The sequence below is a fragment of the Manis pentadactyla genome, chromosome 7 (assembly GCF_030020395.1).
Source record: "Manis pentadactyla isolate mManPen7 chromosome 7, mManPen7.hap1, whole genome shotgun sequence".
Lineage (NCBI taxonomy): Eukaryota > Metazoa > Chordata > Mammalia > Pholidota > Manidae > Manis > Manis pentadactyla.
In genome coordinates this window covers 143,188,143-143,216,138 of record NC_080025.1, presented here as the reverse complement: position 1 = coordinate 143,216,138, position 27,996 = coordinate 143,188,143, and the positions used below count along the sequence as shown (strand labels likewise).

The 27,996-nt window shown below is 57.3% G+C and overlaps 1 protein-coding gene across 13 annotated transcripts; it reads right to left on the bottom strand.

Annotated features, from left to right (window-relative positions):
- On the bottom strand, positions 1-25,986 carry KRBA1 (KRAB-A domain containing 1). Of its 13 annotated transcripts, none has more exons than XM_057504876.1 (18): positions 25,743-25,986; positions 25,248-25,310; positions 17,025-17,151; positions 16,465-16,584; positions 15,652-15,786; positions 14,832-14,984; positions 13,450-13,581; positions 13,060-13,242; positions 12,024-12,179; positions 11,152-11,370; positions 9,974-10,147; positions 8,087-8,239; positions 7,426-7,647; positions 6,411-6,602; positions 6,195-6,326; positions 4,998-5,102; positions 4,339-4,500; positions 1-2,917 (listed from the first exon to the last, which is right to left on the bottom strand). In XM_057504876.1, the coding sequence occupies exons 1-18, from the start codon at positions 25,752-25,754 to the stop codon at positions 2,010-2,012; spliced, it is 3,348 nt and encodes a 1,115-aa protein (XP_057360859.1). In that variant the 5' UTR covers positions 25,755-25,986; the 3' UTR covers positions 1-2,009. The 13 variants fall into 13 exon arrangements, with proteins under 13 accessions (XP_057360859.1, XP_057360857.1, XP_057360858.1 ...); XM_057504874.1 differs by having other exon boundaries at positions 14,832-14,987; positions 25,743-25,985; XM_057504875.1 differs by having other exon boundaries at positions 4,998-5,099; positions 14,832-14,987; positions 25,743-25,985.
- Positions 25,987-27,996: the final 2,010 nt, after the last annotated feature.

The window sequence follows — 27,996 nt, the reverse complement described above, 5'->3', positions numbered from 1 at the left end:
TTCTTGCCATTCATTTTATTACTTATTTCCCACATTGTCAAAAAAAAATAATTTGAGCTTCCTTACAGTCCCATTGGGTCTGCACCCCCTAGAGTGGGCTCACCGCCAGGATCACTTCTGCCACAGGCGACTGCCGGGAGAGGCAGTGCCCGGTGGATGAGGGCTGTGCCAGGGCTGCGGGGGCCTGCTGTGGGATCCACTGCTGCAGATGAAAAGCTGTGCGATCTGGAACAAGTCACTCACACTTGTGCCTCCTGCACAGGGTTTGCATGATGGCTGATATTTATAGTCCACAAGCCAAAACCTTAGAATGCCATACAAAGAGAGATGGTGGGCCGCCTCCCACCGCCCCTGCCAAGGGGGCCACATGGCAGCCAGCCCCCCACGGATGGAAGGAGGGGCCGAGCAGGGGCGCAGAACCCTCCCCCCTCACTGCCGGGGCACCTGTATCCCACCCTTTCTACCGGCTCACGGGTGTCACCCGCTGCACAGCTGAAGGAGATGAACTCATCTTCCCGAGGCATCCTACACGGAAAGCCTAGACGCTTTCTGTTCCTTATTCTCTATCAAGTACGGCCGGGTGTGAGGAGACGCTCACTTTACACACCCTCCTTGCATCATCTCATAGACTAGTTTTCAAGGTGGTCATCTGGCGCCTCACTCCAGCCCTGAGAACATTTTAATGCCCACCTTGTGACAGTGTATCTGCACCCGCCCACCCTCACCCGGGGTCGCCGTGGACACACAGGGCACGGCAGCCATGTGTGTGCCTGGGCCCCAAGCCAGGGGCCTCTGCACGGGTGCACCCGCGGCCCACCCATGCCAGGCGTCCTCCTGGGCAACCCACGCACACGTTTCCCGAAGAGTCCTCAAATCCAAGAAGGACGCAGGTGGGAACGTGAGGCTGGGGAGAAGGTCTGACTCTGGGGAAGGACATGAGGTAAGGAGGCGACAGCCGAGTTCCCCAGTATACATGCCCCAAGGGCCCCCCGAGGGGTGCGGCCCAGAGCAGGCCTGCTGGCCCGAGCACACTCCTGCCATGTTTCCTTCTCCCCAGACCCAAGACTAGCCCAGCCCCTTATATGTTACGGTTTCAACTGTGCCCCCCAAATTCGTGCTGGAGTCCTAACTCCCAGGACCTCAGAATATGACCTTATTTGGAGACAGGGTCTTTACAGAGGTGATCAAGTTAAAGGGAGGGCTTTAGGGTGGGCCTAGTCCAAAGTGACTGGTGCCCTGATACCCGGGGGAATCACAGAGACGTGCTCAAAAGGAGAACGCCGTGTGAACGTAAAGCACCCACTGAGGAGCCAGGAGAGGCCTGGAACCGACTCTCGCCCACCCTCAGAAGGAACCATGCTGCCGACACCGTGACCCTGGACTTCTGGCCTCCAGACTGTGCGGGCGTGAATGTCTGCTGCTACGGCGCCCAGGCTGTGGCACATTGTCACCAGCAGCCCCGGAGAACAAATGCAGTGTGCACCGCTCTTTTCCGAGGAGCTGTCTGGGAGTTCTGTCTGGCAGCCCACCTTCCCGGCCTTATGGGACGGTGCGGAATGCTCTCGAGGGTGTCCGGGGGGCCCTGGTGCAGCCCCACACAGGCAAGCAACCAACTTCTTTAGTTTTAGAATCCACATGGGTAGAATCCAGCTTGGACCAAGGGGCAGAGTTCTCCCAAATGAAACCTGTGCACTATTTACCAGAAAGGGAGAGCGAGCCCAGCCCTTCTCGGTGCTGAGATTGGGAAGGGCAGGTGTTGGGAAGAGGGCCCTCACGGCCTGCAGCTGGTCGTTGCCCCAGCCCCTGTGGTGTGCACACGTGTACGCACACCGCTGGCCTGCAAGCCACGGCAGCTCCAGTGGGAAGGACACGACAGGAAGGGACACGACATTGAATGAACCTGAGCCAAGGCGGCCACAGGCACGGCTGAGAAACGCACCCTGACAGTGGCCTCCCTGAGCAAACAGAGCTGGGGTGGGGTCAGGCCAGTGGAGGAACTCCCAGGCCCTTCATGGCCGAGAAACGGGGAAGGTTCGGCTACAGCAGGGTGACAGGCTGGGACAGGCCCTAGGAGAGGAGGCAGGGGGCACGGCATCCTCAGCAGGACTGAGCCGATGAAGAAGGCGGCAAGGGACCCCCCACCTCAGACCCCCATGTTCCCCACCCCACAGTTCCCCCTCCAGTGTCCTCTCGACCCCAGCCACCAGGCTGTTAGGATCCTTGGGCTGGTTTGGGGTCCCGGTTGGCACAGCGGCTGCAGCCAGTGGCTCTGTATCTGCACTGGCTGCAGGAAGGGCCATCTGGGGGGGTAAGGCGGCAGGCACTGCGGGGACAGGGGGGCTCTGGTGTCCCCCGCTGTGGCCGAGGGGGGCACGTACAGTCAGCACAGCACGGCAGCTGCATGCTGAGAGGGGCTGCTGGTAAGGGCTGGAGTGGGGCCCGGAAGGCTCTGCAGGGGGAGCGTCTGGAGGCCGCGGAGGCACCAGGCGGAGCCTCCCTTGGGAGGGGCCTGAGGAGTGCCCAGCCCTGCAGCCCTCTGCCTGGCCCCGCAGGATCTTTGGTTTGGGCCTGGTGGGGCCCTTCTGCCTCCAGTAGGGCAAGGGTCTGGGAGCAGGACCATTAGCCCAGCGAGGTCCCCGGGAGCGGGACCAGCACCAGGAAGCCAGGCCCTTCGGCCTAGGGCCCCGAGGGCACCTCCCTAGCCGGTCCACCTGGGTCCTCACGGAGGCCACTTCCTGAGACAGGCCTGCCAGGGCTGTGGCGAGCCGGTCCAGCTTCTCTGAGAGGGCGGCACTCAGGTCCCGGAGCTCTTGCTGCAGGGAACTCCCACAGGGGCACGGAGGCCGCACGGAGGCGGGCGGAGGAGCAGGGGGTGGCTTGGGCGGGCCTCTGGGAAGCAGCCTCCCGTCGTTCCTGGCTAAAACCAAAGCAGGGGCTGGGGAGAGAGCCCTCGGGTGTCAGGGCCTGCTCTCCCCCCAGCCGTCCCTTTAGCTAGTGTAGGGGCTCTGGCCACGAAGGCCAGGCTTTAGATGGGAAGTGACTCAGGCTTGAGAATATCAATGCCAATGCTCATCACATCAAAAGTGGACACCTCTCCTGGCCGCTCCCCAGATTCATGGACAGGATAAGCCAGATTGGATCTCCCTGGAAACTAAGCTTCTTTAGGACAGTAGCCTTCTCACCTTCTAGGAAAAGACCCAGGGGTTCGTTGTGCCACCTCTGGGACCAAACAGCACCCCAGAGTACCTGCCCCTACCCTAGGGGGTCAGCACACAGCACGGGCCAAGGCCGTGGCGGCCGTGAAAACCAGTCTGGGGCTGGGGTGCTGCTCAAGGGGTGACTGGGCGCTGAGCCATGAGCCAGCCACAGGCTTCTGCCCCACCTGACCTTGACCCTCCCTCCTGAGGAGCCATAGATCCCAAAGATTTTAAATCTTAAATTACTTTAAATATCACCCAGTCCTTCACCCTAAGTCCCCTTGGAACTGGTCTCCTCCCCAGGCTAACCTCACAGAAAGCCATCACTACCCCCAGCTGGCAGGATGATCTGTCCTCTGGTCCCCAGCCCGGCTCTGGCCTTCTTTACAGAAAGAAGCTTCCTAACAGGAAAGTGAAGAGTAGGGTGCGGAAGGACCCAACTGCCGCCCGGGCAAATTCCTCAGGGAGGAGCTAGGCTACGGGCTGGCCGTGCTGTGTAAGGAACTTCTGCCCAAGGGGCTGCGGAGCGCCTGTCAGCCTCGGCCCGGCCCAGGGCTCTTCATAAAGTGGCTGCACCTCCCAAGTAGCTGAACCTACAAGCCAGCGATGGAGCCCCGGCCACAGGCCATGCGTCCAGCCACTAGTGGGAGGGTCGGGGTGCATGGCCTGGAGTGAACCACATGTCCTGCCCCTGACGTGGCCAAGGGAAGGTCTCCCTCAGGGCCAGGTGGACGCACAGCCACACCTTGTGGGATGCCTCTGCCGGGCCACTCAGCATCACTGGGCCTCAGCGTCCTCATGTGCCCTCTGAAGTCACCTCGGACTCCAAACTGATCCTGGGCATAGCTATTCTGGAGCTCCTGCCTCTAACCATGTTATGCAAAAGCAGCTATTCTCGTGAGGAAGCAATGAAGTGAGCCACCTGAAGTGAGCTCAAGGTGAGGCTCTGCCTACCTGTGACACACACGACCTGCAAGGGTGTTCAGAGAAAGCCCGGCCCAGGCTTCCGGGCAGCACACGCTGCTGGGAGGAGCTGAGCAGTGGGGAAGGAGGGTGGGCAACAATGTGGCTGAGACCCTGCATACCCCTGGGACTGCAGGGCTCCCGACAACTCGAGGGGACAGCAAAGCCACCAGTTCACCTGCAACACTTGTTCCTCCATTCCCAGGCTCCAGGCTCCTGGGTTCTTCACTAATCCAGGGCTTCAAGGGCAGGAGTCCCAGGGCTGTCCCAGGAGGCTGGCGGGACCCCGGTCCAGGCCTTTTCTCCAGCCGCAAAGCAGGGCCAGGGCTCACGGCTGCCCCTGCAGAAGAGCACAGGGCACTTGGATGTGGACAGCTGCGGTCTGCCACAGCCACTCGGACTGGGGAAAGCTGGACAAGGCCTAAAACAATTGAACTTTCAACTTTCAAATAATGGTTAAGTGAGATGCGAGATGGATACACTTGGCCCAGGGAGCCCACCTCCGGTCAGATGGCCTGCTGGGTGTGTGTGATGAGGGTGGACGGGTTGTTTCTGGAGCCTTCTGTGGCTCTGGTGTGGCTGCCTCTGGCTCTACTAGGAGGTGGAGGCCAGGGAGGGCAGGTGGAGAGGGCCATGGGCTGCAGGGTCCACCTCTGTCAGACTTCCCAGGGACACGATGGGGGCACCATGCAGGCCATGCCCGGCCCACTCTGTTTCCTGCCAGGCCCACCAGGCAGTGAAGAAGAGGGGTAGGGCTGGGCTAAGCAGCGACCTGCGTGGAGCTACTGACCTGAGTTTGGGGGGAGTCCCTTCCCCAACCATTTACCCCATGCCTACCTCCTTTGGGGCTGCCAAGGGGGCCACACTGGCCCCGGGTCCCCAAGCACGCTTCTCTCCAGGGTGACTGGGACCTGCCTCCTGCCTCCTCTTCTGCTTTCCCTGCTGGGAGCAAACACTGGTCACCCTCGGACTGTAAAGCAAGGTGGCCTGGGCAGCAGGCAGCATTTCCAGGTTTCTTGACAGGACAGCCTCTAGACAGAGAGCAGAATCTCACTGCTGACACTGTTTTTGCTCATGCCAAATATTTTAAATGTATATTATTATGATTATTATATGCATACATACATGCACACACAGCGTAAGCACATGACATTAAGCTTTTGTTGACTGCCAAGGCATCCATTCAAAAAAACACCCACCTGGGACAGACACGTCACCAGCGGTACAACACGGCTACTAGCAAAACAGGCAGACAGGGAACCAGGCCACCTGCACCCATGAAGTTCCCCCTTCAGAAAGCCCTGAAACCTCGGTAACTGACCACTGGAGTGTCCCCTCTTTCCCCTCCCACACCCTAATTCCTGCTTTGATGCCTTAAATGAGCCAATTAAGAGTGAACCTTCTAAATCCTAGACACCCACCTCAACCCTAATAATAACAGAGCCCTGGTCTGCACGCTCTCTTTCTACCTGCAACCTCACTGTGTGCCCCTCAGGCATGCCCAGGTACCCTCGAGGACCTGTAATAAATTCTGTTTCAAAAAGTTGCCTGGCGGTTTTTGCTGCAGCGTATCCTACAATCATAACAAGAACCACAAGGGCTGGCTCGGCCAGAACACGGGCCTTGGTCAGAGACACGTCTGCGGGGCTCGCTATGCACAGTACGTGCTGGGGTGAGCACCTCGGGTCTGCGGGCATCGCTGCCGACAGGCCAGGTCTGGCACAAGAGTGTGTGTGTGTGTGTGTGTGTGTGTACATGTGTACATTATTCAGTGCATATAATGTGTATATATTATATACGTTAAGTTGATTGCCAGGTTTCTAATTAGACACACTCATTTAACACTCCTGGGGCCCAACGTGCCTCAGCAGCTCCCCGGCCCTCTTGGACGCGCTTACCTTACAGGGAACTCAAGCATGACAAAGTAGCCAACTTCCTGGCAAGGGTCAGGCAGTGGCGGGAGGGACTTGGAGAATCCAGGCTCTGGGCCTGAGCCCCCCCGGGGGTGTGGCCTTCCCAGGAGCCCGGGCTCACCTGCACTGAGGGCACAGCGGCCTCTGGGCTCTGCTCTCCTTGGGCCTTCACCAGGGCAGCTGCCAGCAGGGGTGCCGCCAGGGCGTGGGGATGCAGGCCCAGGACGCTTGCAGCTGGGAAGATGGTCCCCCGCTGGTATCACAGACAAAGCTGGCGTCAGGGCAGTGGCTGCACCCCGGGAGAGCTCCCTACCCTCTTCTCCCCCGCTTAGCTCACCCTGGAGTGGCTGCCAGAGCTCAGGCTCCGGCCGCAGGTCTTCTCCTTCTGAGCTGCTGGAGCTGCAGCAGGAGCGGGAGCCGGGCCTGGGGCTGGGGCCTACCAAGCAGGCAAAACGCAAGGGCCTCCCAGGCAAGATCCCCTTCAGAGAGCTCTCCAGGCGGTGGAGTGGAGAGGGCTCAGCGGCTGCCCCTGGGCAAATGACAACAGAGGGACCCTCTGTCCATCAGCCCAATGACAGGAAGGAAGACGCTATGCCTTAATGAACAGGCCTGCAGCAGTCCCCACTAAGCTCAGCCAGTGGCCTCGCAAAAGCTCGAGGGGACCCTGAAGAGTTCCCTCTCTGGCCATGGAAGGTGGAAAGAAGTGAAGCCAGAGCCCGGCCAGACCCCCAGCTGCTCTGGAAAGCCGGCTGGGAAGCTCCCTTAAGTCTCAAGGCCCCAGAAGCCCCCAGCAGTCTGGCTCCAGCCAGGCCCCGGGTCTTATGAGCCATGCAGCGCCTGCTACCTGCACTCACCAGGACCAGAGGTCCAAGAGCAGAGACCCTGTTATACCCACAGGAGGCCGCCCGAAGTCGGCTCTTGCCTGACAGGAGTGCTCAGAAATACCTCCTGCAGTCTAGGAAGTCAGCCCCCACCAGCCCTGGACCAGGTCTAGGAAGGAATTCTGTTCCAAGCTCAGCTAAATGGCTGCAGCAGCAGAGGGAGACGATGTCCCCAGGAAACTACATGATAAAAGAAAACGACCAATCCTTCCCCCAGAGCACCGCACGCTGGATGGAACAGGGCTCTCCCCTTTCTTCCCAGCACGTTGGGTCACTCTACCCTCTTGCAGCACGCCTCAGGCTGCTCGAGCCGGCAGTCTGGGAAATGCACGTGTGCACCAGCACGCAGCCAGCAGGGCCCGCGACAGGGAAGGGACGGAGGGTGGGGGGTAAGGGGAATCTGTTCCCTCACCAGAGATTTTCTTCGGAGGGAAAGCATGCCAGTAAACACCGGGGCAGACGTCAGCTCACCGTCTTGGAGGCACCTCCATGGTCCCGGCCTGGGGACCTGGTCTTTGAGCCCTCGCTGGTAGCAGCTGGGGACACTGCTAGAGGTGGGCACCTGCGGGCTGGCCAGCTGGAGGCTCCTGGGGGGCATGTACCCCCACTGCTGTCCCAGGTGGGCCGGCTCACAGGCCTCGCCTCTCAGTCCTGTTTCAATAGAAGCCAAGAGGCCTGCCAGTGCCGTGGGCCCTGTGATGCCAGAGGCAAGGAAGTTACTGGACAGAGACCAGCCCTGCCTCTGCTGGATTCTTGAGCGTACAAGCTCCAGTTCTGGGCCCCACAGCACCCCTACAGACACTCCCAGGAGCCCAGATCTGCCAGGACCTCTTTATCCACAGATACAGCTATAGACTCCTAGGGGGCCCACAGCTCAGTGGCTGGCTGGACACCAAGGCACGGGGCCACCACAGCCAGGCACCGTGCTGCCAAGGCCCCGCTCGGGCTACGTGGGCTGGGCGTCCTGCCTGACCCCACCCACACGCAGGCCGGCAGCACCAGCCTCTGCCCAGGCTGTTTCCAGGGCACCTTCTCATCTCATGGGTGCATGCAGCCTGCCAGCTGCAGGGAGGCAGTGCCAGGGCCGAACAGCACCTGTCTTACTCCCAGGCCCCCAAGCGGATGTGCTTACCTTCCTTGTCTGCTGTCCAATTCTTGGGCTCTGAACTCCATGGGCCTCTGTCCCCAGCCAAGGACCAGGAGCAGGCAGGCTGTGGCCTGGGCACAGGTATCTCTCTGAGACAGTTCTCCAAGTCCTGAAGTGGGGAGCTTCCCATGGGGCTCCCTGTGAAAGACCAGCATTCGGGTCACAGGTGGCCAGAGCTCAGTCTTTGGGAGACCCAGGGGCCTTGTAGCGTTGCTTGCCAGAAAGAGGCCCACCCATATCAGCTGCCTGTGTAGAGGCCGGGCCAGTGGGCTGGGATGAGGGAGACGGGCCACAGGCACAGGGCTGGGATCCCTCCAGACGCCCTTGTGAGGGCTGCCACCACCTGGCCTCGCCCATGGCATGGCCCTGAGGACCAAATGCCGTCGGGCTCCCTTCACTGTCAGAAGAAGACACTACAGGCACCCTCCTCTCTGGATGAGGTGCTGCAGGCAGGGACGACCAACACTAACAGTTTCAACTTGGGGGAGAAAATAAATTGCAAAAATCATAATTTGAGTGACACAGCTATGGAAGCAACAGGAACTAGATGCACTGAAATTCTAGGGAAGGGAAGGCCTCTCCTCTGTGAGCCGACGTCTCTGGCTGTGTTCCCTCCTGCAGGTGTTTGCTGACACTGAACCTGGCAGAACGCAGTCAAACAGAAACCTCTGGGCTGTTGCGTGGGGCTGGACAGCCAAGTGACAACTAGAGGAACCCCAAATGTGGTTTTCCCTACGGGATATTTGCTGGGTTCTGGGGCAATAGAGGAGCTGGGGAGCTGGACTAGAAGCTTCTAAAAGGCAGTGTGAAAACTCCTGCAGTTTGGGTTACTGAGAAAACAAGGCACCTCAATCGAGGCTGCAGACCCCATGATGAATACTGAGCAGCGGTTAGGGAGCAGTGGCGCTAGTGTCCGAGGAATATCGAAACAAATATAGGAAGATGTCAAAGGTAAATGTTAAGACAAAAAGCAAGGTGGAGAAGTCGGGTCCAGAATGCTGCCTTCAGTGGGAGGTACAAGAAGCTTGGTCACACAGAGAACATCCCTGGAAGGTCACAGCAGTGCTGGCTCAGGGGGACAACAGGTGCTGGAGGGCAGGGAGGGAGGGAGACACCACCTTCCCAACATAACCTTTCACAGCTTTTGAACAAAACCATGTGATCACATTACCTACTGAAAGCTAAAAATTAACAAGGACAGCCGGCTGCATATGGGGAGGAAAAAGCCCCCGCATCCAAGTAGCTGACCCTCAGCAGGGTGCGAGGGTCCAGGCCCCACAGACACTGAAGGCCCAGTCCTGCTCCACGGCCCCGGCGAGCACAGAGCAGAGTCCCAGGCGCAGCCCTAGACCCTCCCCTGACCCCCTGTGAGGCGAGTGCCGGGGACAAGGTGGACAGAGAGCAACTGGGTTGTTCGGCTGGGAAAAAAGGTTGAGAGGGGAACCCTGCAGCTCTGCACGATTTGAGAGCTGTGACAGCTTCCCAAGAAAGCCTCTGCGTGGGGGAACCAAGGGGACACACGGGTGACCAAACACACTTAAGGTGGTTCTACATGACCTTCATGATTTTTTTTCTCCTAAGAGGTCAGTCTGCTATTAGAGGCACTTACTTCTTTGTGGCTAGGGTAAGGAAGAATTTGTCCCTAAAGACCCCTTTTAATCTTGTCAGAGATCTTAGGCATGTCCTGTCCCCCCAAGCCAAGTCATCAGAACAGATACTCCACCCTGCGCCTGCTCCTGCCTCAGTACCCCCAGCTCTGCTCCTAGCAGTGGGCACGGTGGCCTGACTTGGGTGGGTGGGTCACGATGGTGGGCAGGGGGGCCTTCCAGCCTTTCCCAGGATCCACTCCCGACCTCAGGGTGGCCAGCTCACCTTTTACAGGCCGATGCCCCTGGCTGCCCTCAGGGCTCTGGAAATCCAGGTCTCCATCAGCGCTGCTGGACGAGGAGAAGCTGGTGGGGGTGCTCTGGGGGCCAGGAGGGAGGGCAGAGTTGTCTCTCACACAGCCCTGCAGGCCCAGAGCCAGAAGAGGCCCCACGGTCACCTCTGCAGGAAATGGCACAGCAGGCGTCATGGGAAAACTGTGGAGAACCACTAAAGAGGCCCCCTGGGCCCTGGGCTATGGGTGGGCACCCAGGAGACCTGCCCCAAAGGGCCTCCCACTGGAGTAGCCCCTTAAGTTAAGGCTCTCACTGTGCTGATTAAATAACACAGACGTGAACCCACGTGACCCCAACTGCTGGTCTCACGGGGCTAGAGAGTGGGACCTCTTGGAGAAGTCAGCAATCAGGAAGAACTCGACTGGCTGCCAGCACAGGGAGCTGTCCGGGGCAGACACAAATGAGGGGGCGATGGACATGTGCCTCAAGAGGCCCAGGATGAGGAGGTGGGCCTAATGGTGTCCCCAGCATCCCACCATGCAACCCTAAGCCCACGGCCCAGTCTCCCTTCTCTGTGCGACCCGAGGGACTGCAGTTCAGGCCTCTGAGACCCGGGATCTCCTGGCTGGGGGGTCCGGAACCCAGAGGCAGCCAGTGGCTGGGGAGGCAACGACCCACTCAGGGGGATGCCCTTCCAACAGGCCTCCAGGGCTTCCAGGGGTGAGCGCGAGGTGCCGCTGGCTGGGACAGGGGAAACGGCCCTATCACCACCTCTGGCACAGCCCCTCAGCCCAGCCTGCCTTCTGCGGGCGTGACAAGTCCTGCGGCAGGCACTGTGGTCTGCCAGGCAAGCCACCCTGAGGAGGGGGACTTTGATCTGCTCTCTGCTCCTGGAGGGGGGACAACGTGGCTAACCCTGCCTCAGGGGTGGGATGTCCACATGTGTTATACAGTGGCCGGCTGCCTGACGGTCAGGAGATCTCTGCAAAACAAAGGTCCTTACAATGGAAGGCTCCCTGGGCAAGGGTCTGGATTCAGGAGAATATGGATTAAGGGAGGAGGAACTGCTTGATAAGGGCAGTCGAATCCTTCCCCCGGAGGCAGGCAGAACCTTGTTATGCATGGAGAATCCTGGGTGGGAGGCCCCGAGCAGACAACCCCAGGTCTCACCTTGAGCTGCAGGGCCCCATCTGGATACTAGGACCCTTGCGGTGTCCCCATCACACCCGGAGCTGCTGGTGGCAGCGGGGCTGTGGGTCCACTTGCTGAGCTGACAAGATGCTGAGACTGGGGGTCTCTGGGCCCAGCCATCCTCCATTTTCACCACAGAGAGCGCGCTGCCAGCTCCAGGACCAGGGCCAGGGGGAGGGGTCCGAAGGGGTCCGGGCCCTGTGAGAAGCCCACAGGAGGCCTTTATAGGGTCAGGACAGGGCTTCCAAGACCCTTGGCCTCCATGGCAGTCTCTGGCTCCAAGGTGGTCACAGTCCAACCACCAGCAGATGGACCAACGCGCACTCTCATCAGCCCCAGGCCCCTGTGGGGCTTCTCCAGAGGTTTCTACCATAGGATGCCATGTTAGCCCTCCCCAGGGAGCACCAGGCTGGGGCCTTCCTTCCAAGGCCAGCACACCTGTCTCGCTTCGACTTTCTCCATGTGCGCTGTGCAGTGTGGAGACGCTACCCCAGGCCCCAGAAGCATGACGAGAACCTCCCACCACAGGCACGCCCGCATGCCTACTGGGCCGCCGCTACGTCCCCGATTCTCCACTTCTCTCCTTCCCTGCCATCCCTTCCCTTCCTTCTGGAACTCTCAGCCCCTACTTTAAGAGCCAATCTGGAAAATTACCATGGGCTGATGAAGCACCTCCTGTTTGCCTACTTCCGCTAACAGTGAGGATCCCCAACTTCTGGCCACTCCCACTGACATGCCCACATGCGGGCCTGGGTGTCTTACTGTGGAGGGTCACCTTCATCCCTGCTTGGAGCAGCGAAAGCAAATGGAATGATGTCCAGGGGCTTCCCCGCCCAGCCAGTGGCCTCTACCTGCAGAATTCCTTTTCCAGGCTCCTTGATCTTCCTGCAGCCATAGGTCCTCCGCTCCTGAGAGGCCGGGATGACTGTCTGGGACCTCTGGGATCTCCTTCAGACAGTTCAGCAGACCTCGGAGGGGACAGTCCCTGGAAGCTGCCTCTGTCTTCACTACAGGAAAAGGGAACACATTTTCACTTCAGCCCAATGTCCTCAATCTTCATGACAAACAACAGAAAAGTGGACAGTCCAGGTGAGCAGTTACAAGGGTTCAGGGCCAGGAATCTGGGGATGTGGGTCTTCTGGCGACTCATCTGGCCTTGCACAGGCCACCATCTTATTGGCGCTCAGTTTAAAAATGCCTGTCCGCACCCCTCCCAGACCTGGCTGGGTCAGAGCAGGGAAGCGTGCACGTGCATCCCAGGGGCAGCGCGTGGTGTCACTAGGAGACGGACGGGCGGCGAGCCGACGGGGCGCTCCCTGCACTCGGCTCTGTGGGCCCCAAAGAGAAGGTACATCTGAGGGGGACCCAGCCTCTACAGACACACATGACACACATGTACTGGTGCAGTGCTGTACCCGAGCCACACAGCAGCCCTCAGAGGTGGGGACAGGGATCCCCCTTTCAGATGGGGAAACGGAGGCTCACGGGCCTCTGGAGCCTTTCGGTCTTCACACTAAAAGGAGTCAGACGCAAGGACCTCCTGCCCCACCTGCCAGCCTGACCCCCAGGTCTGCCCTCCTGCTCAGTGCCAACGTGAAGTGACACTCGGCACCTCCTCTTCCAGGTCCCGTGTCATGACGAGTGGACGTCACAAAAGGGTCCAGGGCAAGGTCTGTCTCCCAGTCTTCCACTGCTGTCTGCCTAGATGCCGCCCCTTAAGCAAGGCCCCGCTCCAGGGACAGGACACTGACGGCAGTGGGGCGGCCAGATGGGAATGAGCCTTTGGAGGACATTTTATTATTAACAAATAGCTATAAAAAGGCAATCTGAACTTTTCAGGGACTTCAGAAACCCTGCCCTGAAAAGACAGGTCCCTAGCAGACTCACCTCCCCAGGGTGGGCTCCCAGGTTGCAGCTCTGCTCTGGTTAGCCGAGAGGCATTCTGACCAGGGACAGGAAGGGGCATGCTCAGGGGCACCTCAGGGTGCTGGGGCCCAGGCACAAGGATCTCCTTCAGGCAGTTGATGAGGCCTTGTAAGGGGCTATTTCCAGGAGAGAGTCCCGTGGCACCTGCAAGACCAGCCAGAGTCAGAGCCGCCCTGATGCTGGAGCCATGGGACCCTCAGGGCACCTGAGCTTCCCACCTGCCCGGCAGGCTGGTCAGGAGGCCCAGATGGGAGGGCCATGTGGCACCCTTGTGCGAACAGAGCACACCTCCATGGCCCTCCCCTGCTCAGCTCCCGGGCAGGCCCTGCCCCAGGCAAGCCAGCCTCTCACCTGCCCCCAGGGTCCCTCCCTCCTGCTGTCTGTGGTTCTTCCTCTTGCCGGAGCTACAGGTGGGAGAGCTGGGCTCCCTGCCTGCGGCTCCTGGGCCCTCCTTCTCTGTGGGCCTCCGTGTGTCCGCAGTTTCTGTTGGAGACACAAGAAGGCCTTTCTAGCCCTGGCTGACCCTGAGGAATTGCCCCAAATTGGTTCCCTATAGAAGATAGGCCTCTCTAGCCCCCCAGATCCTTAGGGGTATGGGGGACACAGCCAAGTCCTAGGAACTTGGACTTGTGGTGGAGCCAGCTCCCGAGGGGCTTACTCCAAGAGTCTATCATAGGGAAGGGGGACTTCCCCTGGTGTGATTGTAAATACCAAGACTGCTCACTCTAAATACCCCAGGATCCCCAACTCCAGCCTGTTTTTTTTTAAATTTTTTATTAAGGTATGATTGATATACACTCCTATGAAGGTTTCACATGAAAAAACAATGTGGTTACTACATTTACCCATATTATCAAGTTCCCACCTATACCCCAATGCAGTCACTGTCCATCAGTGCAGAAAGATGCCACAGATCCACTATGTGCCTTCTCTGTGCCACACTGTTCTCCCTGTGACCCCCCACACCATGTGCACTAAACATAATACCCCTCAGTTCCCTTCTCCCTCCCTCCCCACCCGCCCTCCCCTTTGGTAACCACTAGTCTCTCGGAGTCTGAGTCTGCTGCTATTTTGTTCCTTCAGTTTTGCTTTGTTGTTATACTCCACAAATGAGGGAAATCATTTGGCACTTGTCTTTCTCCGCCTGCCAGCCTCTCTCTTTGGTTCAGCAGATGACATCGGCAGCCTCAACACACAGGCCCCAGTCCTGCATTTATGTTTTTCAAATCTAAAACCACAGACTAAATGGGGTATGTTTTTCAGAGTGCCAATTTTATTGCACATTAACTTAAAATATTTTTAATAAGAATGGATATTCAGACACGAAATTTACAAGAATTTTAAAAAATAAAATGAGACCCCAGGGAAATTCTAATGGCTACCCTTGCCGTCCTCTGCCTGTAGGGCTGTCCTGATGAGAAGGTCTGAGAGCCAGATCGGGAGTGCAGGGGTATGTTACCTGCCGAGGGGCCTGCAGTTCGAAACTGCCCTCGGTTTACTGTGCACGGGCACACAGTACCCTGTGAGCAGAGCTGGGGGAGAAGCTGCCCAAGGACCAAGCATCCCGCCTCCTCTTTGGTCTCTAGGCAGAGGCCCAGCACCTGTCTTCCTCCCCAGGGGGCTTGCCTCCTCTTAGTAACAAGGGAAACTGAGTCCTACAGAAAGCAAAGAGGGCACAGGGTCCAGTCTCCCTGACTCCTGCTTGGAGTCCTGCCCTGCTGGGTCACACTCACTGACGGGGAGGGGGCTTCCCTGCCCCCCCGAGGCAGGCAGGCTGCTGGAGGACGAGCTGCCACTGCGTGCGGTGGCTGGGCCGTGCTGGCCGACAGGCGTGTACGGACGACAGCGGGGCAGGCCTCCGAGGGGGCGGGTCTCCGTGGGCCCGGCTGCTATCAGGGAGGCAGCAGAGGGTGCGCGAAGCTAGAACTGAAGCTCAGAGGCAGGTAAAATGCCCCCGACGTTATCCCATCCAGGCCCGTCCTAGCCATGTTCCACTAACAATGACCTGGATGTCGGGACCCCTGCACGGTCGCCCTGGACTCTGAAACGTGTTCACAGCCGCGGTCTATTTCTCCGCCCCCTTTCTGTTTAGCAGACCGTCATTCAGGCAGGCCCAAAGGCTGGGCGGTGGGGACAGCCTTCCTGAGGAGGCCTGGTCTGAGCTGAGGGCGACAAGCAAGCCGAGAGAGGGGAGGACGGAGACTCTGATGGGGTGGGAAGAGCACCGGCTGGTAAGGGGACTGGCGGCCCTACTGGCCACTCAGGCTGGGCACGGCTGCCTCTTTTACAGAACAGGGACTGGCCTCACCTGCCACACAGGGCATGATGCGACTGGCGCCACAGGGGTGTGGCTGAAACCATACAGAAACCACTGTGAGAAAAGTCAGTAGCTGCTCTCTATCCACTGGCTCTAGGTGGGCAAGCATGACACCAGGGTGCTTGGAAATGGGGCGCTCCGCCTATGGGCTGGCAGGGGCTGGGCACAGGGCACAGCTCTACGTGCAGAGCCTGAACTTGCCCTTGCGGGACGCAGAGAGGAGCCCACTGACTTACCGTCGGGGCTCGCCCGCTCGCCGTCAGGGCTGGCTCCCCTGCTCTCAGGGCTGACCTCCCCGAACAGGAACTCCGGGATCTCCTTCACCAGCCGCACCAGGGCGGTGAGGTGCAGGCTGGGCTGGGGCGCTCCTCCTGCCGAGAGGCCACAGTGAGCCCCACACACATCATCAGCTCCGCACTCACACTTCCGTGTGTGTCTTCACACCGGCACCTCACGTGAGCCTCCTACCATGGAGGAGCAGCAAAGGACAGACCGAGGTCCCTGAGGTAAAGGGGACCTGGGCTCAGGCCAGGACCAGGGGGCTGGGGCCCCGGCTGTTCTGTCTCTCGTCACCCGCCACTCCTGTGGGGTGCACCAAGGAGGGCTGCCTCCCCGCCCCTCCCACCATCGAGGCCTCATGTCTCTCCTGGCACCATCTAACCTCCCGGCCTTGCTCAGGCTGGGCCCACGGACCACATGCATCATCTGAGGTCTCCAAATGGCAGCCCCATGGCAGCACCTTCAGGCTGGTCCTGCACATGTGGAAGCAGGAAGGGGGCCTGAGCAGGTGACACTTTCCAAGGGCGACCCCGGGTTTCTCCTGAGCACTGCACACACGGGCAGCAGGGTGCCAGGCTCCCGGTGGGAAGGGTTAGGGTGCTGGGTGTGACGAGGTGAGGAAGGATGGTCACAGTGCCCCCTGAGAGGCGGAGCGAGTGCTGAGGACTGTACAGCTGGGGGGGCTGAGACTGAATGCCCCAAGGCCCAGGCTGCCTGGGGGAACCAGGATGCCCAAAGGGACCTGGCACTCCTCTGCCAAGGTTACTCACCAGGGGGGCCTCCTCCCCTAGGAAGCTCCTGCCCCTCGCCAGCAAGGCTCCCACCACCCACGGTGCCCCCAGGCTCCGTGGGAGACAGGAAGGCAGAGAGGGGGAGCAGCTCAGCTGTCCCTGAGGAAGAAAGGAGGGACAGTCGCTGAGAATGGAAGCAGACCTCCGCCCTCCCAAATGCAGTCATGCCGATGGCCCAGGCACCTGCCCACCTGGGCACCTGCGTACCCGTGTGTCCATGGGCCTGCCCAAGCCCCAGGGACTGCAGGGCCCCTTCCAAGCCTCGGAGACTACCTCACTTGGCGCACTGCTGGCTTTTTAGTGACCCCACTGAATCGCACTCAGACTCTAGCACAGTCCCTAGAAACCAAGGTGGCATAAAAGATCAGTGAGGCCTGCAGTGAGGCCTGCAGCTCTCGGAACACCACTTTAAGCAGTGTTCATTCTGTGGGTGAAGACTAAGGCCTGGTGGGACCTAGGGTCACAGGGCAGCTCAGAACCCGCTTGGTGCTGGCCCCGGCCTCCCTGCACCCTTCAGCTGGGCTCTTCAGGCTTCTTACCCAGGGACAGCAGCGTCTCATAGTTCTCCCGCATCACGTCCTGGTACAGTGCCCTCTGACCCTCCTCCAGCAGCCGCCACTCCTCCTCAGAGAACCGCACGGCCAGGTCCTGGAAGGCGATGGACACCTGTGGGCACAACCTCAGGGGAGTTGGCTGGTTCCCTCCCAGCATGGCAAGCCAAGCTGTCCTCAGCTCGGCAATCCAGCCCATGTCTCCGGGCACACACCAGGGAGCAGAAGCAGGGAGAGTGGCGTGGGGGCCTGACATGCAGAGGAGGGCGAAGGAGCAACAGGAATCTGCCGAGGAGACAGTGTCCCTTGAGGTCTGCTAACGCCTTCACCCAAGACCTGCACACATAGCCTTATTTGGGAACAGGGTGACTGCAGGTGGAATTAGTTAAGAAGAGGTCACACTGGAGTGGAGTGGGCCCTAAACCCACTATGACAGGTGTCCTTGTAAGAAGAGGGAGACAGACGCACAGGGAGAAGGCCATGTGACAATGGAGGCAGAGACTGCGTGATGCAGCCGCAAGCCAAGCAGCACCCGGGCTGCCAGGAGCGGGGAGGGAGGGTGCCCTGCCCATGCTTGACTGCGGGCTTCTCTCCTCCAGCACTGCGAGAGAAGGGACTGGCTGTTTAAGCCCCGTGCCTCGTGGCTCTTTGTTACAGCAGCCCAGGGAAGCAGACACAGTCTCGTGGCCCTCGGCTTGGGCCCGAGGGAACATCAACCCCAGGCTGGGAAGCCCAGCCAGCCTTAAATTCACCACGTTAGAGACTCATTGGAGTTAATTAGCAAACCTCCTCTTGAATGTGCAAGGGCCTGGGACCCTACCACTATGACATTTAAAAAGTTTATAAATAAATAGATAGTAAGTATGAAGAAGAAAAAAACACTCCACACGTCTTAGTGAGGATGATCCAGCAGTTGGGAATCCAGTGAGCAAAACGCTCATCTTGCTACTTGCAGCTCCGCCCCACAGAGGAAAGAGAGACGGAAAGCCTGGAGCAGCCCGCGAGCTAGAGGCGGCGGCCCCTCCCTCGCTGACGGAGGAAACCCAGCAGCCTCTGCACCCTGCACACTGCTCCTCGCCCCGGACCGTCGGGCTCTGTGGCCACGGTTCTTCTAGACCCTTGGCCCGCGGGTCAGTCTCCAGCTCCCAGGTGCTCTGCCAGACTCCGGGCCTGGGCTGGGCTGGGCCTGCCTCCCTGTCCAGGTCTCGCCTGACCTTCAGGACTCTGGCCAGCCTTGGTGCTCCCCGCTGCTGTGGCCTGTACCCACATTACTGTCAAAGTCCATGTCACATCTCTGTGGAGACCCCGCAGCATGTGGGCACCAAACTCCATGGGAGATGATGCCACCCAAGCTCTTCCAGGCCACGGTCCCATCCCCCCCATTGCCACACTCTCCCAGATCCCAGCCCCCACCATGACCTTTGACCTTTTACCCTTCACCCCTCTGCACTGGGAGCCTGTTACACTGTTGGTTCCATGGAGAAGGGCTCGGAAAAAACCTGGGGTGACCTTTGAAGAACACTTCCTGCTACCCTACAGCTTTTAAAGATAAAAGAAACATTTTGTCCTAATTTCTTTAAAAATAGTCATTAAGTGGGCTTTACTTTTAAAATGTCTGTCAGACCCTAGAAGATGACCAGCATTTGATAGGCATGAATTTAAAATTACAGCAAAAATTAACTTCATGCAAATTAAGCAAACATAAATTATGGGAAGGGTCCTTCTGGTTTAGAAACAAATGCTAAACTATTTGTGAAAAAAAATTATTATGAAGACATTCCTAAAAGACAAGAAGATAATGTATGGCTTTGTTTCATCAGTTCAAGTCAGTGATTTTAAAAGCCATCACCGCTACCAGCTCACTGCCTTGTCCCCAGCTGCATCTGCTCCCCACTCCGCCTGTGGCCTTCTGACAGCCGCACCATTCGGTCACATCCACTACAGCCCCTCCTTCCGAGCTGGTCACGACTCCATCCACGCACCTTCCTGGAGGCAGCCTCTCCACGGACACTGCCCCTGGTCCAGAGGTCTGGAGGCCCACAGGCGGTCAGACACCGCAGCCCTTTCCTCCCCTGCTCACTGCGTGTTCCGGCCACTCTACTGGCGGCTCAGCAGGCTCTCCAGAACTAACCTTTGCCCTCTGACCCAGGTATGGTCCCTCCCTCTCAGGACTGTGCGCAGACACTCCCAAAGCATCTCTCAAGAGCCATCCCCATTTCCACCTGGCCTTCTGGACAGATACAGCAGAGCCAATGTTAGGGTCTGTGCAGAGGAGCTAGAGGAGCAGGCCTGAGACTGCTGGCCCTTCGCTGGCAGCTGGGAACTTGGGTTTCAGGAGGGTTCTAACCGATAAAGGGGGTTTATTAGGCCTAAACTGTGCAGTATGGTTTATGTGAGTATCCACCTTCACTGTGGAGTTTTGGAACATGCCAGGCAGAGGGTCCTTACATGACCAGCCCCCTGTGAAAACCCTGGGTGCTGAGTCTCTAGGAGTGTTCCACGCCCACTGCATTTCACGTCACACCTGTTGTACAACTTGGCTGGAAGAATTACGCCCATCCTGTGTGAGTCCACGGGGAGAGGACCCTGGAAGCCTACCTGGGGTTTCCTCAGGTTTCTCCCCTGGTTTTGCTTTGTGTCCCCTTGCTGTAATGCATCACAGCGGTGACTATAACTAGATGCTCAGTCCCGGCAGCCCCAGCAAATCCCTGGCCCTGGAGTGGTCCTGGGGACCCTGATACGGGTCCCAGTACACTTCTCCAGCAGACGCCAGCGCTGTGAGGGCTCCGAGCGTGCCCTGACCTGGCCTCTGGAAGGAAGGCCTCTGGCTCTAACTTCGCAATCCCACCCTGCCCTGAGGCTGAGAGGCTAGACCCCTCTCCCAGCATCCACAGCCCACCTGCCTCGCTCTGCCTCCTCCTCTCCCCAGGGGCCCGCCGCCTCCTTCTCTCCCTCCTAGAACCCTAATCCCAACCATGCGCAGGAAACCCAGGCTGGTGGGGCATGGAGCCCCCATCTGTGCCGCAGACCCAGAGCTCAGACTTGTCCCAACAGGCCCAGGGGCCAAATGAGCACAAACGCTGCCTATGGGCTCATCACGCATCTGTTGCCTGCACACTTTGATGACTGTGTTGAAACATGTATAGATGCTATTGTGATGAACATACGCATGTTCTTTAAAAGTCATACTAAACTTATTTAAAAATACATGGAAAGACTACAATCTAATGTACTAAGTGTACAAGTGTGGGGTTCAGGGAAGTTTTCAACATTAAGAAAGGGGATCCCAGGGTCAGAAAGGTTGGAACCCCCTATTGACAGCCCCACCCTCTCACTGCTAGTTAGGGAAAAGTGGGGAGGGGGCAGGAAAGGGTCATCAGGTTACAGTTACTTCACTGTCTTTTTTTTCAGCCACATAAATATTCATTAAAACCACACACTGGCCAATCCACTAGTGCAAAACATGGTGTCCCGAGAACTTGGAAACTAGTTGTGAATAAAATGAAAGTTCCTGTGGCCAGGATTCTCACCTGGTCCTGGTTGACTAGCTCACTACACACGTGTGGGCAATGCGTCGTTATTGACTCTATATAAAGAGGTCCACCCAGTGCTCTGGGTGACACGGTGGCACGGCTGCAAGGCTGCAGGAGAGCAGAGCAGAGGCTGGAGTGGTGGCAGCGCAGAGGACAGAGGCCCAGAGGACAGCTGTGCGGGAAGAGAGGCCCAGAGGCAGAGACTGGCTTGCTGTGTGAAGACTCGCTCTGAGTGGATGGGATTTTAGTGATTAACCTGCCACTGTGGAAATAAAGTTGGGTATAACCCTTTCACGTGAAGAACGTTCTGTCATTTCTTAGGTCACATTGAATCCATAGTGAACTTGCCAGGGGCTGAAACCCATTGGCAAGACACTAGTCAAACCAAGTCCCCTGGGAAAGATAAGCCCCTGAAGGAGGGGCAGAGTGATGGGGCAGACACGTACAACTCAGCTGGGTTTAAAGTGGCCAGGTCGCGTGTTGACCTGTCAGGGAGCTGGAGGGCAGTCTGAGGGGCTGCGGCCAGGCTGGGACACCACCTGCTGCCCAAAGGGACAGTGTGTCAGCACTGCCATACTGCTGCTGCGAATCAAGTCTAGGGAGGGCTGCTGGGGTGCAGAACTCATGTGGTCCCAGGCCTTGCCCAGGTGACACAAGTGTCTGTCCTGCACTGCAGGGCTGACTCTTCTTAAGGGCAACACATGGTTGCCTGACAACTTTCAGTAGCACTGGGCTTCGCAAACAGATTTCATGTTAGGTGGTCAAAGATTTAATTAGCCGCTGTACAGTTTCAGTTTGATTTTCAGCTCTATTTCTCACTGTTAATTAAGCAATTGGCATAGTCTGATTTCTCTCTCTGACCTTTATGAGTCTGGTCAGTGTAAGTCGATTCACCTGAGAGCCACAACTTGGGATGAACTGACCTACATTGGGCTCTGCACCTGCATAACACAAAACCCACCCAATACACACCCCCAGGAGGCCAGTAAGAAGAGACAAGGCAGGATGGCCTTGCAGGCTTTCTTCTTCACCTTTTGGTAGCCCAACACATTGCTGGCTCAGCAGGTCCAAGTTAGCTGTAGGGAAGAAATGCTGATATCAGCCGCTGAGCTCCGGAGAGTCTACCTAACAAGACCATTTCCTGGACAGGGATATCAGCTGCCCCCCTCCTAGCCTCTCTCTATGGAACCCAGGCCATGCAGTCAACTGCAGCTGCCTTGACACCTCCTAGCCTATGATGAGCACTGGGATCGTGGGCACATAGCAGCTTGTTGGCATGAGTGGTTTCCCCGACACACCCTATCACGTATGTGTATCAGCACCCGAGACAGCAGCCAGCCCCTCAGCTTCGTCCATCCGTCAACACCCACATGTTAAAGGCACCCCGCCGGATGCTGAGGGAGATGAGTCGTACACAAGCTTTTCTCAAGGAGCCTAAACATCAGCGGAGGTGTGACCTGTGCAGTTTTAGACCATTTCAGACCTCTTACTTGATTAACAAACAGCCCAGGCAGCTGGTCAGACACCGTTAGCCAATCGCTGTGCAGGTGGAAGGTTCCAAAGCGCAGGGCAGGAAGCAGCGCGCCGAGTCAGCACATGGCCACAGCGCCAACTTCATGGCTGGGGTCTTTAGGCTGAGATTCGGGGCCCCTTCTGCCATGCTTGACTGTGACTATAACCCACGATATCAGTAAACCTTATGAAACCAATCAAACATCCAATTCTTAAAAATTCTCATTACCCAGTGAAATTTGTAGGGATGGATCACGGGGGCATCCTATCACACGTTACCATTCTTGGTACCTCTTAAGAAAAGCTGAATGTTGAACAGATGTTTTTAAGGTGGTGATATGGGAGAGACAAAGGGTCCTGAGTACTTCTCCATGCTCAGGTAGCCACTGCCAAATAGCGCTACCCTGCCTGGGACAGGTATTTGGGGAAATAAGGACCCAGCAGAGCCAAATGCCAGGCCTGCTGGAGAGCTAGTTTAACCTGGGGTGTCAGCAGGCAGTTCTCCACTGAACAAACTGGATGAAAAACCCCTGAGTCTCAGCTCCCATCAGAAGCTTTTGACAACGTTAAGGACTGAAAAAATAAAAGGGCTTTTTGGTTCAAATGATTTATTTCACAGTTTCCTTTTAATTAGGGCTAATTTCCCTGCCTCATCCTAGAGCTACTAAAATCATGATTAAGCCCAGAAATCTACATTTTCCAACTCCCCGGGTGATTCTGACACCTTCTCAGTGTGGAATCACAGTGTGGGTGCGGGGTGAGCATGGCTGTCCCGTCACAGGCTGGAGACTGGGCTGAACCTGTCCTGCCCACTGGAAATGGAAAGTATGCTGGTGGTCAGGCCCCTGACAACAGGCTCAGCCTGCTCCTCTTCCCAGGGGCCAGCTTGCCTACATAGCATGTTAATGAACTAGAAATCACAGACCACTGCTATAGACCTTCAAAAAGTAGTGATAATATAATGCCGACTTCCACCTAAAACAGGGTGGCACTTCAATTTCTACTGAATGTCTTCAGTAATGGGTGGCTCACCATATTCCCAGCAGCCGGTCCTGTCACTGGCCTGATCTGGCAGTTAAGTTCTGGACACACAGATGGGGTAGAGCATGGGGTTAAGGCTTGACCCCAAGAGCTAGGCTGCTGCAATTCTAATCTGTGTTTTGCTTCACATTAGTTATGGGAACTCACCAAACTACTTAACACACTTGGGCCTTAGCAAACTCATCCATAAAATTGGGATCATAACAACCTACATCATAGGGATGTTGTAAACACTAAATGAATTAATAGTGCCTGGAACAAATGCCGGGATGTAGTAAGTGCTGTGGTCATTATCACTGCAGCCAAATCTGTCTGCCTAACATCCACCTGCAGGTCAGAGGCTGCCACCTCCAGCGAGGAGGAATGGGCTCTTCCACACACACTGCTCCTCACTCCAAGGGCCCTTTGGCCGCCTGCTACATATATCCGGCTTCTTTAGACATCTGGAAGAGATGGTTCCCAGATCTTTCATAATCTCAGATTCAAGACCAATTCTTCTAGACAGAGTTCTTATAAAATAGGAATGGGAATTGACTGACCAGAGTATGTGGTCCCATCAGTGGCTTCCCTCTGTCCAGAAAAAGTGGAAAAAGAGTGAGGAGTGAGTGTGTGTGGGGGAGCATGGGGGAGTGGGGGCTGGTGTGCAAGCATTCGTGTGCAGACATGCAGGCCACAGACGCTTGCGCCGGGAGAGGGAAACACACCGGTGGCTCACAACCTGGACTCCTCAGGCCCTACTTCACCCCCTTTGTGGCTCTCAAGAGTCCCTCCCTCACCAACAGGACAAAAACTTTCTAGGGTGAGCCAGGTCTGTCATAACTGAGCAGCCTCCTAGCCCCCTGAGGCTATGTCCTCCTAAGACACCCCCTCACCCTGTCACTAGCCATGCATGCAGGCCCCAGCTTCAGTGCCCAGAGGACCCATCCATCTTCAGCAGTCCTTCCCAGCCTAGACTACCCTCCTAGGGTGCCTCAGGCTCAGGCTCCCACCCAGACCAGCCCCTGCACCCCGCTGTTCCCCACCTTGGGCTGTGTTTACCTCCCTGGCTTCCTGGGAGTCACACCAGACAGGAAGACATGAGGCCCTGCCTGTTCCTCTCCATCAGACTCTGACCCACCCTTCCTGACCACTTTCTCCACGAAGCTCCCCGGTGTGAGCACCCACCTGTTCCAGAACATCAGGTCTGAAAGATGAGTGGTCCAAGCCCCTCATTCTACAGGTGAGGAAAGTGCAGCATGAGGAGGCCCCAGTACAGGAGCCATGGGGACGTCTTCAACCTTTTAACTGCGCTGCCAGGGCTGCGTGGAGACTGCCCCCACACCCCCCACTGCCCTGGCTTCTCCCAGGAGCTTGTGGGCCATTAGTGACACCAACATCCTGAGAGTTAGGGGCAGAGACATGGGACGATCATCATGCCACTTTATATTTTAGGCCTATGAACTAAGACCCAACATATTCTTTAACATGACCTTTAGCATGTTGTTTTTCCTATTCCTGTCACATCAATCAATTCAGTGATGTTGTATCCAGGAAAAAGAACAGACCTCTGGAGTGTAAATGAACCAAAATATCAACTTTGATGGATAAAAAAATACCAAGATACAAATCAACAGTCACCTGGATAACACTATTCTTAAGACAAAACTTCAAAGGAGGTATTAATTACATATATACTTCATGCCTTATACCAACCCATATTCAACAGCCCTGTAAAAACCAAAATGCTAAGACCTTTAAACGTACCCCTTCTCTCCTCTGAGGTTGCTCGCACTCCTGAGCTGTACTTTTGCTTTAAATAAAACCTTGCTGCCTGGCTTATTGCACTTTGTCTCTGAATTCTTTCTTAGGGTAAAGACAAGACTGTGGACCTTAATGGGGCTCAGGATTGCTCCTCCCGCATCACTGGCACAGTGCCCGCTGTACCTGACCAACTGCCCCAGCCTATCACAACAACCCCTTGCTCCCCAAAACCATGGAGTCTACAGTTTCCTGAGGTTGGCCCAAGCTCAGGAGCCACCCCAATTACAGACATGGCCCCCGGTGCCCACCCAGAGGAATATGCAGTAACTCCCCGTTGGTGTTATCACGTTTTCCTGGCACCTTCTCAGCCCCGCACACAACTCACCCAAACTGTGCCCAGGCTGGCAGATGGGGCTCTCCCTCCAGCTCTCGGATCTACACACCTTACCTAGTGGATAAAAGTGGCATCTTGTTCCATGGACCCCCCTTGCCCCAGCGGTCCAGGATCCCACCAAGAACAAAAGTATCAGATTTACTCGTTCCCCAGGGGCCTTCATGACCACCGCTCCCAGGATAACATTAAAAGATGCCACGCTGAGGGAAGGCGATGCTTAATAAAAAGGAACGAGTTTCCAAAGGCGGAGAAAGGCCCCAAGTACACGGGTACTGGGTGGGGGCGGGGAGGGTGTCGGGGTCGTCCGAGGACCTGGACTCTCCGCACGAAATCCTGTACCAGGCCCGCGCGCCAGGCTGAGCCCGAACCCAAGGCTGACGGACCCCGGGCTCTCCCCGCTCACTGGGGGCCGCACGCCGCGCACGAGATGGCATCCGTCCGTCCGTCCGAAGCCGCGGCTGGCGGCAGGGTCCCGGATCGCCTTACCTGGCGCGCCATCCCAGGACTACGCTTCTGTTCCCAGCTTCCGGCACGGCCGGGGGCGCCCGTTTCCCGCCCGCTGGCGCGCAGGCTGCTCCGCTACCCTCGCGGAGGCCGCAGCCGAAGTCAGCACTGGAGGGAGGGGGCCCGGGGTGCGGCTGCGGGGGAAGAACTAGGGCTGGGCGCGCCGGGGCGGCCCTGCTCCGCGCAGTCCGGGAGCAGGGAGCCAGCTTCCGCCCGGAGACCCCGGCTTCGGCGGCCCGCCGGGCGCAGGCGCGAACTACACTTCCCAGGAGGCGCCGCGGCGCCGGGCCCGGGGTGGTTTCGTCGATGTCCCCGCCCCACCTGCTCCGGCAGCCACCCAGCGAAACTGCTGGGAGGGGCTGGGCGCCGGGACCCGCCCAGTGGCCCGCTTGCGGGCGTCCTTGCCCAGGTGTACGCATCCATCCGCTCGTCCGTCCATCGGTCCATCCGTCCTTTCCTCCCGCCCTCCTTCCTTCTATTCTTACCTGCATCCCTCACCTCCTGCGTTTCTCCCTCCCTCCATCCTCCCTCCCTTGCATCCAGCATTACCCGAGCGCATCTTCCGTGCCAGGTGGGGATGCTCTGAGGAAACGGACCCGCCTCTCCCAGAGGGCGCATCCCATAAACCGATGGTTACTGAGGACGCCGGGGAGCGTCGGAGGGGCGGATGCCGCGGAGTGAGGAGGCGGCTGCAGGCGCGACCGGCGCCGGACGCCGTCTTGGGTGGGCGGGAGTGGCTGCCAGACCCCCGCATCCCCAGATCTGTCACCCGCTCCCTCCCTAACCATAGCATTGACATACTTGTGTGACTATCTGATGGCCTGTTGGTTCCTTGTGGTAACCCCAGAAGTTCCTGGGGATAGCGGGCCCTCAAATAAGTGTACGAGAAATGAATGAAGCATGGCCCGCCCTCCTCCTGGTGGGGCCGCGGCAGCAAGGCGAAGGAAGGAAGGTGGTGGACTCGGGGGTCGAGGACCCCGACTAAGCACAATAAGCCCATTACCGGTCGGGAGGAGCACCCCTGTTAGAACAGCTCAGGGAAGTTGGGCATGTGGGGTGTAAAGTTGCTCTGCCAGACAGAAGCAGGAGTCCAGCGCAGAGGAGATGAGAGCTGCCCACAGAGCCGTCTTCCCAGTGCCTCTCCCCACAGGTTCTCTTCCTCTGGAATATTAAGGGGAAGAATTCCTCCCCCAGCAGTCCCAGCGTTGATCCCTGCTGCAGCTCTGGCCTGCCGTGGGTCTCCACTGGCCTTGCCACTGCCCACCTCTCAGAACTCCAGGACACAATACTGACCTTGGCCTGGCCTCCAGGGAAAGCATGAAGGGAGACCACTCTCAGCCCCATCCTCGGGCAGAGCCCCTCCTCACACCTAAAGGCTCGTTGACACAGGACCCCCGTACCAGAATTTGAAGATTTCACAAGAGCTTCAGGACATGGAGAACTTGAATTTCAACATCTGATTTAGGATCTGTAACGGCCAAAGCACCAGGAGGTAAGTCCCTTGCCTGTGCTTTGGGCCTGGCCTCCTGTCTTGCTGAGCTTCCTCCCAGTAACATCCCTTCTCTCACCTCCACCCCACACCCCACCCTCCTCAAGATCCTTAAACTTTATCCTAAACTTCATCCTTTATCTTGAAAAAAAAAATTTTTGTATCTCCACCCAAGAAAGAGACACCTTTATTTTAGCATGTAGAGTCTTGGCACCTCTTTAATTCAGCCACTGCCTACCTGACCGGACTTGGGCCCCTTTCATAGACTTTGGATCAACACTTGCTAAGATCAATTAATGAACATCCAGTTTGTCAAAAACCAATTTTTTAAATGGCCAATTCTCCAGTTGATTGAAAAACCTCCTTCCTATCCCCAAAGTTTCAGTAGTACCTCTGACCCCATTTCTGCACCCACCTCTGCCTCTATATCCACAATGCAAAATGAGTGTGGGGAATTGTCCTAAATTTGGTTTTAAGTGTCTATTTGGCAGTTCTGGACAGGGACAAAGATAGGAGTGTGGATGGAAGTTTTTTTTTTAATTCAATATCAGTAATTTCAATAATCCAAATTGGTTTTTCAGCAAATTGGTATTCAAGGGTTTAATCTGCATCAAATTTGGCTTTTGATTATCTGGTTATTCCTTGAACTGGTTTTTGGTGAACTAGCAAGCTACAGTTTTCCCAAAAAAATTGGTTAGCTTCCTCGAAAGATAAATTGTGCTGTCTGCTCCATGGGAAAATGGCCGC

Excerpts from the sequence above, each read along its gene's own strand:
- KRBA1 (XM_057504874.1), bottom strand. Across the intron at positions 13,243-13,449 it reads GGGAGGGACCCTGGGGGCAG|GTGCCACGGGACTCTCTCCT; the intron begins GTGAGAGGCTGG and ends CTGGTCTTGCAG. Across the intron at positions 4,501-4,997 it reads CCTTGGCAGCCCCAAAGGAG|GGGCAGCCGTGAGCCCTGGC; the intron begins GTAGGCATGGGG and ends GCTCTTCTGCAG.